This window comes from Crocodylus siamensis, chromosome 1, assembly GCF_052110815.1.
Source record: "Crocodylus siamensis isolate JL-2025a chromosome 1, ASM5211081v1, whole genome shotgun sequence".
In the NCBI taxonomy this organism is placed as follows: domain Eukaryota; kingdom Metazoa; phylum Chordata; order Crocodylia; family Crocodylidae; genus Crocodylus; species Crocodylus siamensis.
In genome coordinates this window covers 101,184,034-101,197,145 of record NC_143395.1, presented here as the reverse complement: position 1 = coordinate 101,197,145, position 13,112 = coordinate 101,184,034, and the positions used below count along the sequence as shown (strand labels likewise).

The following is a 13,112-nucleotide window of genomic DNA, read 5'->3' as shown; positions in this document are numbered from 1 at the left end:
CATTTAGAGGTCTACAAACCACTATGGACAATTTCAATATTTGCTGCTGAAATAAAGTGCTCCATTTCCTTTCCTTTCTAACATTTAAAAAAAAATAAAAACAAAAAATTAAAATGTCAAATGTTTCTGTCAAATATTTCACTTTCTGGGAAGTATTTCCAGTTGAAAATATTTAAATTGGGTCTAGTCAGAATAAACTTCCAGTACATTCACATGTAAGTTAAATACAACTTTTGAGCTCCAGATAACTAACAATGCAACTTCAGAGCTGCCAATGTTGTACATCCCCTGCACAACGTAAATCATGACGTTAACATCTCTCTTATTAATCCCTGTCCTGAAGGCCTAGTGACTGAAGGCCCATAGGAGGTAAACAGAAAGAAGAGTCAACAGAGAGGAGTAAAAATTCACAGAGGTCTACTGTAAACATTTTCAGGGTTGCACAAAGTGAAAGCAAACAGATGTCCATGCTCAATTTGTGGCCATGTCAGAAGTCAGTATTAAATCAGGCCACTTTATTGCAGCCCATGTCTGTTTGCTTATGGTGGATATCTTGGGAAATATAAAGCTACCCTTGGCTTTCCAGCCTTCCTGGAGCAGAGGCCCCATGGGCTTGAGGTGCCCAGTCTTGCACACTGTAGGAGGCCTTGGGAGTGCCTGCCTCACTTTCCCATGTTCCTCCAAAGATCTATCTGGGTAAGAGGGGAAAGTTGGGGGTGGGGTGGGGTGTCTGCAAGCAGGGATTTCTTGCTTGCAGACAGATACCCCATACAGCACCCAAAGGACTCTCTCCCCAGGTGATTCCCTTTTCCCATCTGCAAATGCAGCGGGGTGGGGGGACCACTGTGTAATTTCCCCACTCTGTGATTGTAGGCACGTGGGGAAATTCCTTGAAGAGGCACCTCCATGTGCATGCCTGCAAATGTGAAGGGGGAGTGGGAGTTCCCCTTTCCATACTTGCAGGCATGCATGGGGGAATCCCTTGCATAGAGATTTCCCTGTAGATGTCTGCAAGTGCAGAAGAGGGAGTGTGAGTCCACTGTCTCCACTTGAAGATACCCTGTAGGGTATCCTGATCTCCAACACAGGGAACATGGCAATCAGGGATGGTGACAGACCTCCCTGGATCATAATAAGAGGTGTTGTAACATATATGTAGTATAGCTAACCATGCTCCACTGAAGATGTCTGTCACTAGTGTGATGATATCTCGATGGACAAATCAATGATAGGCATTAAGAGGGAAGCAGATTCATGGTATTTGGCAAAAAAGGACTAATAGTTAGGAAGCAAAGGCAGATGTAGAGGATGAAGATGTAGTTGACAAGCCAAAAAGGAGACAGGTGGAAGGATAAACCAGCCAGAAGAGAGAATAGCCTGTGAAGCTGAACTAACAGGGCTTGGAAAATTTATTAGTGGACAAAAGGAGAGGAGGTATATCAGTGGCAGACAAAATACGGCCTGCAGGCTAAATGCACCAGGGCATTTTATGCAGCCTGTGGGGCCCCTAAAAAAATTAGTAAATTAATATTTATTTGTGCCTGGCTGCCTATCAAAGCTGACAGGAGGCAGGGGCAGTAGGACCCAGGGGGAGCCCTCAGCAGAACTGAGCAGCTCAGCCCCATCCCACGACTAGCCACTTCACTCTCTTCCTTCCCCCACCCTGCTCTGGTGCCATGTAGCTCCCAGCTGCATCACCAGACTGGGGAGCATGGGGCCATGCCAGTAGATGTGTGTGTGTGTGTGTGTGTGTGTGTGTGCGCGTGTGCGCGCACGCAGGTATACAGGCAGGGGCAATGTGTGTGTCTGTGTGTGTGTTCATAGGGTGAGTCCCACATGCACACCCAACCATACACATGCACACATACCCCGCCTCACACTGCCATACATGCAGACCCCCACACCCCCTCATACACCTGAGCCACCCTCCCCCATACACTAGCCTCCCACAAACCCCATACCTACCCACACCCCACATAGTCTCACACCCACAGCTCCTCATAAATCTATATGCACCCCCCATGATATACAAGAGTAAAACTTCATTTTAAGATATTGTCTCTGTACAATCACCTCTGTGTACACTACACAAACACATGTACATCAGGACAAAAATATTTTTTGAAATCAAATTAATGAATGCTATAGATGTTTGCTTTTTAGAATATAATTTGGTATTTTTCTGGTTCCAAGATGGCAAAACCCCTTACTGAAAGGAGTACTTCTGGGGGAAGGGGCTTTGGGTGGCAAAAGTCAGGGGTTAGGATGTGGGACTTCTGGTCATAGGATGGAGACCAGGGGATGGTGCACCTGTCAAGGGGAGGGGCTACCCATGCAGACCTCGACAGTTTTCCAAAACTCGGTATGCCACCCTCTGTCCAAAATAATTGCCCGCCCCTGAGTTATATGAATCAGCAGAAGGAACAAGTACCTGCCAGCATCCAAAAATGATGAAAAAGAAACAAAGGAAACAGGCATACTGAAGAGAAGGGACAAAATAGAAGAGAGAACTAAAGCAGCTGGGTATCTGGGAGGAACACACACTGTTACCAAGAGCAGTGCTGTTTTAGGAGCTCAGCTGTATTATGAATCAATACAATACTTAGCCACATGAGGCCCAGTTGCTATTAAAAATAAATGTTTAACAATAATAACAGCAGCCCATGTAATTATCAAAACCTAAGATTTAATGCACCAATGGTAGCAAACACCTTACCTTTATTTTTCCAGTTAGCCCACCAACAAACAGCATGGCATTTGCATCTACATCCAGAATAGTATAACCAGGTGGGGAGATTTCACTGACAGTGGTTGGCACAATGCTGGCTTTGGGACCATCCAGAGCTCGGACCGATACTGTGCCATTTCTCCCAGTCCTTGAAAACAAAGAACCCCCCAAATTCTGCAGTTAAACCCCTGGTAATGTTCAGGTTTCCATATACAGTCAAAGGAAGTTTCTTTGCTCTCATATACCCATGAAAGCTCTATACAGGATCACAGAGCAGGTGTTTCTTGCCTCACTTTTTACCTTGAATATATGTATACATTAACTAAGAATTCAACAAGTAAAACAGAGAAGCTCGACTTTTGATAATTACTAAGACTAAAATAGCACCATGTAATTGTTTCTTGACTTAATAAATGAAGCAGGCTATGATCCAAATTAATTTCTGAATTTCCTATGGTTTATTTGATTAATTTCATTCCTTTGAAGTAGGTGATCATTTAATGAAGTCCTTTAATTTACTTTACTGTAATGTTAGAGACCTGCATCCTCCACAATAAAGTTCCCTGGGTGATTATTAAACTCAGACACAAGCTGCATCATTTTTAATTGTTACCCTGTTGCGTTTAAAATTGTCTTTTTAAGCTTTGTAATATTATTTATCGATTTGTCAAAAGTTTCTACACATTTCCTGTTCTTTAACTTAGAATAAAAAATAAATGTAGTATCAGCTATAGGTGTGGTGCTTGCTGAAAAATATTTGCAATTGAATGGAAACCACTGTTCAGACTGACACTCCATAGAGTTCACCTGGCATCCCTCTGTTGCTCCCTCTCTCAGTGCACAATTACTTTTGCCACTCCCCCACCCCATGGTGACCCCACAGTTTAGCACTGCTCATATGTGTGTATACTCCAGACAGTCCCTACAAAGGATCTATGTGCTAATTAGCTCCCACTAATGAAACTGGGTGTTCTTAACACAAGTCCTGGGATGCTCCAAAATTTTATGTGAAGGTGAGGCACAGGGCCCTCTGGTACGGCTTCACCTTGTGGAGGGTAGAGCCACATTAATCATATGCACCAGGCTGACAGAATGTGTGACAGAGGGATTCTGGGTGAACTGTGTGCAATGTCATGGCTCACTGTGACTTGAAAAAGAGTCAGAGATGGGGGGGATTGCATTTAATGGGCACTGGTATGTGTCTTATTCAGGTGGGCTGTACAATGTTGTTTCCTGGCAGGGGAACTACCATATTTTCATAGTTTCATAGTTTCTAGGGTCGAAAGGGACCTGAGTAGATCATCTAGTCTGACCCCCTGCCATGGCAGGAAATATCATGATCACCATGGTGGTTTTCCCAAGCACAGCGGATAACTACTGATTTAGCATTGGTTAGTACCTAGGCAGAGATGACATACAGTTTACCTTCCCACTTGTGTTTCCAGTGGGTTGATCTTTTATGCCTACTTTATGGAACTAGAAGACTCTTCCCTAGCCTGCTTCTGTGGCCATATGGCTGAGGGCAAGCAAAACTTGGAGGCATCTAAACCCCATGCCTCTGGCCTTGGGCTTGCATGTAGGATGCACACCAAATGTTTTGGAAACATCTGAAGGCCCAGGTGGGGGTGGAGGATGTTTGCCCGTAATAGTGCCATATATGGTTTTTGAATGATTCATGGATTTGGAATCCATTTGGCTCGGAATATGAAAAAAAATTCATCAACAGAATTTAAAAAAAAAAATGAATCAACAGAACAACTTCTTGGTTACCTTTGGCTAAGATCAAGTGTAGTGGCTGGGCAGAAGCCCAGTATACTACCTGGATTCATGCCAGAAACACTGGGAGGATAGTGATGGGGCCCTGGGATGGAGGAGGAAGAGTTTTCAGAGTCCAGAACAGTAATAGTGGCAGTCTTGGAGAGGAGAGTGACAGTTATGGAAGGGGAAGCAGATCAAGAGATAAGAAGTGAATTGGCAAATGGAAGAGAAGAGCCAGAGTCTGATGGAAGATGGACAAAGGCAGGGAAAAATGGACAAAAGAAGATAGGAAAGAAAAGTGTGGTAGGATTGGTGGTGTTGGAAAATGCTGTATTGGAGAAAGCTTTATTGAAGAAAGCAACTCCGGTCGGCAGAAAGACCAGGAAAGGAGGCAGAGGAGAGGAGGTCTGAAGGGAGAAATAAGGTATTGAACAGTGATTGAAGGGAAGAGGAAGACTAGTGAGAGGAATAAATCAAAGAGAATCAAATGCAAAGAGAAAGTGAGAGATGCAGGGGCAAGAAATCTACTACTGCTACAGAACAGTAGTAATAGGGGAAGGAGAACAGAAGTCAGACAATGAATAGATATGAATTTATAGAAAAAATATTGTTCGAAGTTTTGAATGTTGAAGTGGACCATTTTAATAACCTGGTCACCTTTCCTAATTGGAAGTCGTAGGAAATTTTGTACTGGAGCTTAGAAGGCTATGAGGAAGGTTATTTCTGGAAGACATATGCAGCAGTAGGTGAGAGAAGAACTGAAAGGGAAATAAGTTTTATTTCAGGAAAAAGACAAGAGAAAGGATGATAATTATTCAAATGTACATGGGCATGCTTGAGATGGGGGTAGAGAAATGTTTGGAGAATTATGTACAAAAAGTTATGTATGTTGAGAAGATACATGATAAATACAGTATACAGACAGGATCGTGGAGAGCTCAGGTGGCAAAGAGGGTGCATGACAGGAGTCCCGGCAAGATAGTGCACTTACTTCCAGTAACCCAAGTAGGGCCACACCGAGGGTTTATAATGTATTTCAGACTGCTTAAACTCTGAAAAAGTGTGGGCATGAAGGACACGTGGCCACATACCGCTGCCAAGAAATACTGAAGGGTGTTACTTGCAGGGAAGAGGAACACTTACAGTGCCAATGTTTGTGGTCCGTCTCAAATAAAGCTAGGTCTACAGAGGAGCAGCAGAGGCAGGAAAGTGAGGAAGAAGATATTGAGTCAGAATGCATGATGGTGGAGGAGATGCCACAAGCAGGAAGAGCTGGGGAGGAAGATAGAGAAATTTCAGTATGTGAAGGGGTGAAGCTGGAAACAGAGGAAGGAAGAGGGAAGGATAAGTGGAACAAGTGACTTTGAGACTGAGGAGAGAGAAGAGAAGCAGGAGGACTGAAGACAGAGCAGGAGAAAGAAGAAAGCCAAATTGGGAAAAGAAAGAAATCACATTCAATAGTTCTTAAGAAAAAGAAGCTGCACAATGAAAGAGAGGGGGAGGGTTGATAAAAAGCTCATCATTAATGTGGTCTGGGTCTAATGAAGAGGGGAAAGGGTGGGGGGCGGGGAGCATAAATGTGCAGGAGGGGGGAAAGGGGAACCTTTCTTAAATATTAAAGCAATAAAATAACTGGCAAACACTACCAGAATGGGAAGGGGAGAGAATTAGAGCTGACAGCATCAAGCAGAAGCATAAAAGACTCTAAAGTAATAAAGAGATGAAATTTAAATGGACAAGCATGACTTTGTGTATTGCATCTATAAATGCCAGAAGTATGTTACTAAGGATGAAGTGGACTAAAATTATGTCAATAAAGATACTACATTTGCAGGAGTGTGGAATCCAGTGAGAGAGGGATTACAAGAGTTTTGTCAAGAAATGAAGATGGGGACCATCATGGTAGATGGGGTGCTTTGCAAACAAAGTGGCTGGAGTTGCAATTTTGCTCAGGAGAGAGAAAGTGGAAGTGAGGCAAGTGCAAGTGATTGCAGAAGGGAGACTGCAACAGGCTGTGGTGGAGTTTGAAAAGAAAGTGTTACAGTTTTAATGTATATACCCTGACTGAAAGAGAACAAAGGATGGCCCTCTTCAAGAAATTAGAGGTATATGTAGGCAGAGGTAGGCAGCAAATTCTGGTGGGAGATTTCAATTGCATTATTGAGGAGGAGGATAGGAGAGGGGACAGAGGGGAGAGGGAGCTTGTCAAAAGTACTGATTAATATAATAAGAGATGGAGGCTTTTAAGATGTATTGGCTAGTGAGAAGGTGATTATGAGGATGGAACCAAGTGGGAGAGAGGTATCAAGGACTGATTTTGTATTAAGGTCAGGTGGGGTAGGGATTGGAAAGAAGGTGAACAGAGATTTGACCTTCAGCTATTATTGGATGTTGAGAATGGAAGTGAATTTAAATATAAGCAGGGTAGGGGTAAAGGGATGTGGAAGTTAAATGTTCAATTATTACAAGATGTTCAATTATTACCTGTCAAGAATATGTGGAACTGTATAAAGGATGGAGGATGTTGAAGAGACATTACAAAAGTGTCTGGGAGTAGGGACAATTATTGAAAGAAAAACAAAAGAATTGTTCAGAAATATTGCTCGAAGAGAAACAAAGAAGATGGAGGAATAGCTAGAAGAACTATGGGAAAGGAAGCAGGAATTATTAAAGGGGGTGGTGAGAGGTGTACAAGTAAAAGAAGAACTGGAAGACAAAGTGATGAACTGAAGAATGCTTCAAAAGAAAATGGATGAGAATATCTTTCTGACCAGAGCACCTTGGATGGTGAAGGGGGAAGAAGGATGGTGTAAGTATGTTTTGGTGAAATTGAGGAAAAGAAGAAAGGAACTGAAAACAGTGAGAACTGAAAAGGAATCCAAAAAGAAGAGAATACAAAAGTGTTGGATATGGTGGCAGAGTTTTATGAAGAGCTGTACAAAAGAAGATGAGCAGATGGAAGAAAAATGAAGGTGTTCCTTGAGGGGATAAAGGAAAGAATAGAGGTTGGAAAGAAACAAAAACTGGAGGAGGAGTAATGCATGAGATCATAGAATCATATAACTGAAGGACCAGAAGGGACCTGCAAGATGATCAAGTCCAGTCCCCTGCCACGGGCAGGAAGTTAGTGGGCTCAGACAAGCTCAACAAGGTTCTTGTCCAGCCTCATCTTGAACACCTCCAAGGTTGTGACTGCACCACGTCTCCTGGGAGTGTTCCAGATTCTGATGACCCTTACAGAGAAAAAGTTCTTTCTTATGTCCAGCCCGAATTTACCCTCTATTAGCTCATGCCCACTGGTCATTATCCTCCCTTGAGGTGCCTTCCTGAACAGTTGCTTCCCTACATCTTGATGCTCACCCCCGATGTACTTATAGGCAGCTATCAAGTCACCTCTCAGCCTTCTCTTACTCAGACTGAACAGGCCCAGTTCCCAGAGTATCTCCTCATAGAGCCTATCTTCTAGGTCCCTAATTATATTGGTGGCCTTTCTTTGTACCCCCTCAAGCTTATGCATATTCTTCTTGAAGTGTGGTGCCCAGAACTGGACACAGTACTCCAGCTGTGGCTTCACCAATGCCAAATAGCAAGAGAGGAGCACTTCCCTGGATCTACTGGCAACACATCAGCTAATGCACACTAGAGCTCTATTTGCCCTTATGGCAACCTCATCACACTGATAGCTCATGTTCATCTTCCGGTTGATCATGACCCCCAGGTCCTGTTCAGATGCTGTGCCAGCCAGTGGACCACCACTCATTGTATAGTTATGGTGAAGGGTCTTCCTACCCAGATGAAGGACCTTGCACTTTTCCCTGTTAAACCTCATCTGATTCTGTTCCACCCATAAATCCAGTCTGTCAAGGTCATCCTGGATCTTTACTCTATCCTCTGATGTGCCCATGTTTTCCCACAGTTTGGTATCTTCTGCAAATTTAACCACTGAGCTTTCCACCCCCTCATCCAAGTAATTATTAAAAGATCTTCATTATAACTAGTGTAAATACAATAATATGCTAACTATTAATCATTATGTATTTAATTAAATACATAATGCTAACTATTACATATATTAAAAAAAACTTTAATTATAAGATGGGGGGGAGGGGGTAAGCTCATCTTGGAATCAAGTAAATATGATCAACCTCTATCACTGCTGCTGTTTTTCTCATCAAAGGCAGGATACAACCTGCTACAGTAACATTGTATATGCAACCACTGCCTTTTCTTCAGTACCTTTATAAATCAGAGTTTTTATCCCAGTTAGCTTCATGTTTGCAAGAGAATAGTATTGTGATATCCATAATACTCCCTTGTCCTAACAAATATCTCTAGAACAACAAATTTTACTTTAATTAAATATCATGCCCATTTTGTGAACTTGAGCAATCATCTCCATTTCTTCTCCCTTGTAAAGGTTCCCATGGGACAGATCTTGAATGGGGGATGTGTGACAGTGCAGTCAAACCCTCTTTTAGTAGTATAAGTAGGGCAGGGTGAGAGGCGCATTGGCCCTATGATTTAGAGTGGGTGCCTACCTGCCAAGTCAGTTGATGGCCTGATTTGCCCCCAGTTCTTGAGTCAGAAGGGCAGCCAGTGGTCCCTGCTGCCAATCCTGACTATACCTCTTTTTTCAACATCTTAGAGCTGCTCTGGGAATCTCTGGGCAATGGGTGCAACATATATCCAAAGCTGAAACATTACTGTACATGTGACATTAAGCAAGGCCCAGGGACAGATGTAATATCAGCAAGCATACAGATGTTCCTGGCCAAAGAAGCTCCTAAAAAAAGATCCCCAAAAATGAGGAACATCTTTGATCAATCCCTTTGACAGCTCTTCTTGGGAAACCTGTATACTCTTTGGAGTGTGATGGGGGTGGGTGTAGGGAGAGGAGGGTTGCTCAGTCCTCTTGCATCTCATACTGCACTGCTCTCTGCCACGAATGCCTGCATGTCTGCATGCCTTTCTGCCTCCAGGCTCCTGGTTTCCATGGGAGGGTGTGGGGCCTCTGGTCTCCTGAATCCTGGAGGCTGCAGTGGTTGAAAAGGTGCAGGGAGAGAAGGGACAGAAAATACTCTGCCATTCTCAGCAATCTCTGAGGCCTTAGAACAATGCAGTTGTTCTCTCTAGCCCTTGGGCTAAAGAGATGAATCCTTGCACAGTTTCATATATTTCATATATTTCATAGACATCAGGGCTGGAAGGGACCTCGGGAGATCATCGAGTCCAGCCCCCTGCCCAAAGGGCAGGAAGTCAGCTGGGGTCATAGGATCCCAGCAAGATAAGCATCCAATTTACTCTTACAATGTTCTCAGTCTGCAGAACTGGTAAGCTGGAAGCTGAGTTCCTGCTGGTGGGGGAATGGAGCCACATGACCAAGCAACTTCTTATTGCAACCCCTGGCTAGAAAGCATGCCACTGTATGCCACTGTGGTGATTTTGTGGTCTGATGGAGGGAGTGTGGCAGGGCCTGTCCAGGACCAGAAGCACTCCCAACTGCAGTCAAACTTAGAATGCTTCAAATGTAGGTCTGCTCGTGGCCTGTGTGAAATCCAGTAACCACTGAGATGAATTGCAACTTCCTCTTCATTTCACTGGGGCCAAAATTTCATCTGACGCCTCCATTCTAGGAGTGAATACCCCCATTAATGGGTGTCACAACAGTTATGTCACATAATTTTGAATTTGTGTCCTTGGAACTGGGTAGAAATGTAAAGATGAAAGGAAAAAAAATTAAACTGGTGCACTGGTTTAAGCACTTACTCAGGGGTACTATATAATGATGTCAGTTAAAGGTCTTCAGAGCATCTGACTATCAAATATGCTGAAGGAAAGCAAAAACCATTCTGTAGCTCTTCATTTTGATCCCACCAATTCATCTAGTCTCTTTATAATCTAATTCTCCTCAACACTGCTCCACTCTTCAGATCTGTGTTATTGTAATTGCTTCCATTGCTGAGTTAGCAGTTTGCTCCATTTGCTTCAAATGTAAGAGCACGAATGCCCTATATCAAGAACAACCAGTTTAATACGTGATATGCACTTTGTAGAATGTCTAAATTCCTATATCATGTCCTGGCTGCATTTTCTGCTGAACCAGCTTTCTTGTAAATGCAAGTCCTGTTCTACTGTGACATGAAGCTATTTCAGTGTGTGTAATATGAATTCAGACTGCACTAAACTGATGAACATCTTATGTAACTATCTCAATTTGCATTCCCCTAACTGTAAGATTTAATTAAGCTAGCTTTGGAAACTTTGCCATGATTTTATTTAGCTGTCATGAATGGCTGATTTTTGAGATTTTACTAACTTGTTTACACTAGACATCCCCCTCTTCTGAGTTATGGACAGAATAGAAATTAAGACACCTATGTTTTCCTTCCTGTCTTGCTTACTGACAATGTTATCTTTTCACTGCCTAATATTATGTCAAATTAGCACATTACAGTGGAACAGGATTTATTCAAATTAGGATTCATGTCCTTAAACAGATATTAGTTTAGCTGATATTGTATAAGATACCATGGTTTATTCTGTATTAGCAAATAAAATTTGGAATGGTTTAGTAAAAAGATTACAATTCTTTTAGCAAATAATTAATTGTGATATGGTAATCTTTATATATGACATGTAATGTGGCCATGGTATAATATTATCTACTCTCAAAACAAAAGCTTTAAAGATTTTAATAGTGACTCATAGATTCACAAATTGTTAGGGGCTGAAGGGACCTTGCAAGATCATTGTGTCCAGCCCCCTGCACCAGGCAGGAAAGACAACTGGGGTCAGGTAACCCCAGCGAGGTGACCGTCCTGTCTCCTCTTGAAGATTTCCAGGGTAGATGATTGTACACCTCTGGAGAGAGCTTATTCCACAGTCTGGACATACTAACTGTGAAGAAGGTTTTCCTAATGTTGAGCCTGAAGTGCTCTTACAGGAGTTTGTGGCAATTACTCCTGGTTTTCCCCAAGGGTGCCCTGGTGAACAGTTGTTCGCCAAACCCTTGATGTATTCCCCTGGTGTAGCAGTAAGCTGTTACCAAGTCCCCTCTCAGCTTTTTCTTTTTTAGGCTGAAAAGACCCAAGTCCATTGGATCCAAGACAATTGGAGATTAAATACAGGGTACCCAGAGATTAAAACTATACTTTTTAAACCAGCTGATTTTTTTTTTTTATTACCATACCATACCATATCAGATGGTATATTTCCCTAATGTACATACCAAGGTCATAATTCCAAATATATGGTTTGAGAACTACCTTGAATTTCAGGTCTTAATCCACCTAAGTTCTTGAAGTTAGGAAAGGGAAAGAAAATATTCAATAGTTGTTCTCTTAAAATGTGTAAAATCTTCCTGTGTGGTTTAATAAGTATTTTTAACCTTGATTTCCCATAAACTATATCTTTTCACATGTTCAGCTTGAAAAGACATTTGCCTATAAAGGTGGCATTTTGAGTAAGAATAAGTGTACTAGGATGTGACAGGCCATCTATTCCGAATAACAAATGAAACAGAGATATTTTGAAAGGATACAATTCACTGAAATCCAGAGATACATAAAAGTTTTCAGTCTGAGTGCAAAAACACCCTTTAACTTTTGGTAGTGTTGAGGTAATGTTTTTGCCCTGATGGTCGAAGAAGTATATGAGAGGCAAGAATTCTTGTTGCATGATATTTTTATTGGACCAACAGGCTGGAGCAAGGGTACTGTGATACCTGAAAACCTGCCTATATCCAGTCATGCAGTTGGTCCAATAAAATATAGCAGCCACAAGAATTCTTGCCTTTAATTTTTGGACATTTTAAAATAGGCTTCGTTATTAATGGGTAGATTATGTAATACTTTTATTATTACATATTTTAACTGAAGTAGTGCCCACAATATTCTGAAGCACTATCTATATGCCCACAAGGTGAGACAGTCCATAACAAAAGAGCTTACACTGCATACATGAGAGGGAAAAAAAGGGTATAAAAGTATACATACAACCCAACTTTTAGATAAATATGAACTGCCCCCAAATTACTCTTTACCCCCTATTTTAAGGTACTTTGGCTGGTGGGTGTCAAGGGCAAAGGGGGTTCTGAGAAGCCTGGATGAGAAGAGTCTTACAGATCAGTCTAGGGGTGGGGTTTCTAAACAACAAGAATTATGATGGAAGTGTTATAAAACAACAGGGTAAGACTGGCATCACTGAAAGAACGGTGGGGGGCAGGGTTATGGGCTCCTATAAGGTAAAAGAATGGCTAAAGAGGAGCAAAGGTATACGGGATTTCAGAATGAGAGTCACAAAGGAATATAGGCTGAGCACTCATGTGCCTAAAGATGGTTTATGCATTAAAAAAAATGCATAAACTTTTGGATGCAGGGACCAGAAACCAATGCTCCTCTCCCTCCTAGAGCAGTGTTCTCATGACTGCACTATGGCATTTTGCTCTCTCGATTGGTTGCTCTCTGACTTTAAGAATCTTGTATTCCTTTTTTTGCAGCGTCTACAGAAACAGTAAAGAGGGCCTACTTTCCAAGCCTACCTTGTCTGATAGTCAGGGCACTCTCCTGGGCAGTGAGAAAGGTGAGATCCATCAGGCTGAGGAGGTATAGAACCCAGAACTCCCACT

At 42.3% G+C, this 13,112-nt stretch overlaps 1 protein-coding gene across 1 annotated transcript in view; it reads right to left on the bottom strand.

Annotated features, from left to right (window-relative positions):
- The window catches only part of LAMA2 (laminin subunit alpha 2), a 437,413-nt gene that overhangs the window by 54,200 nt on the left and 370,101 nt on the right, over positions 1 to 13,112 (bottom strand). Inside the window, exon 49 of the mRNA XM_090032537.1 lies at positions 2,717 to 2,876. Coding sequence (XP_089888663.1) covers positions 2,717 to 2,876 — 160 coding nt within the window. The remainder of the gene's footprint in view (positions 1 to 2,716; positions 2,877 to 13,112) is intronic.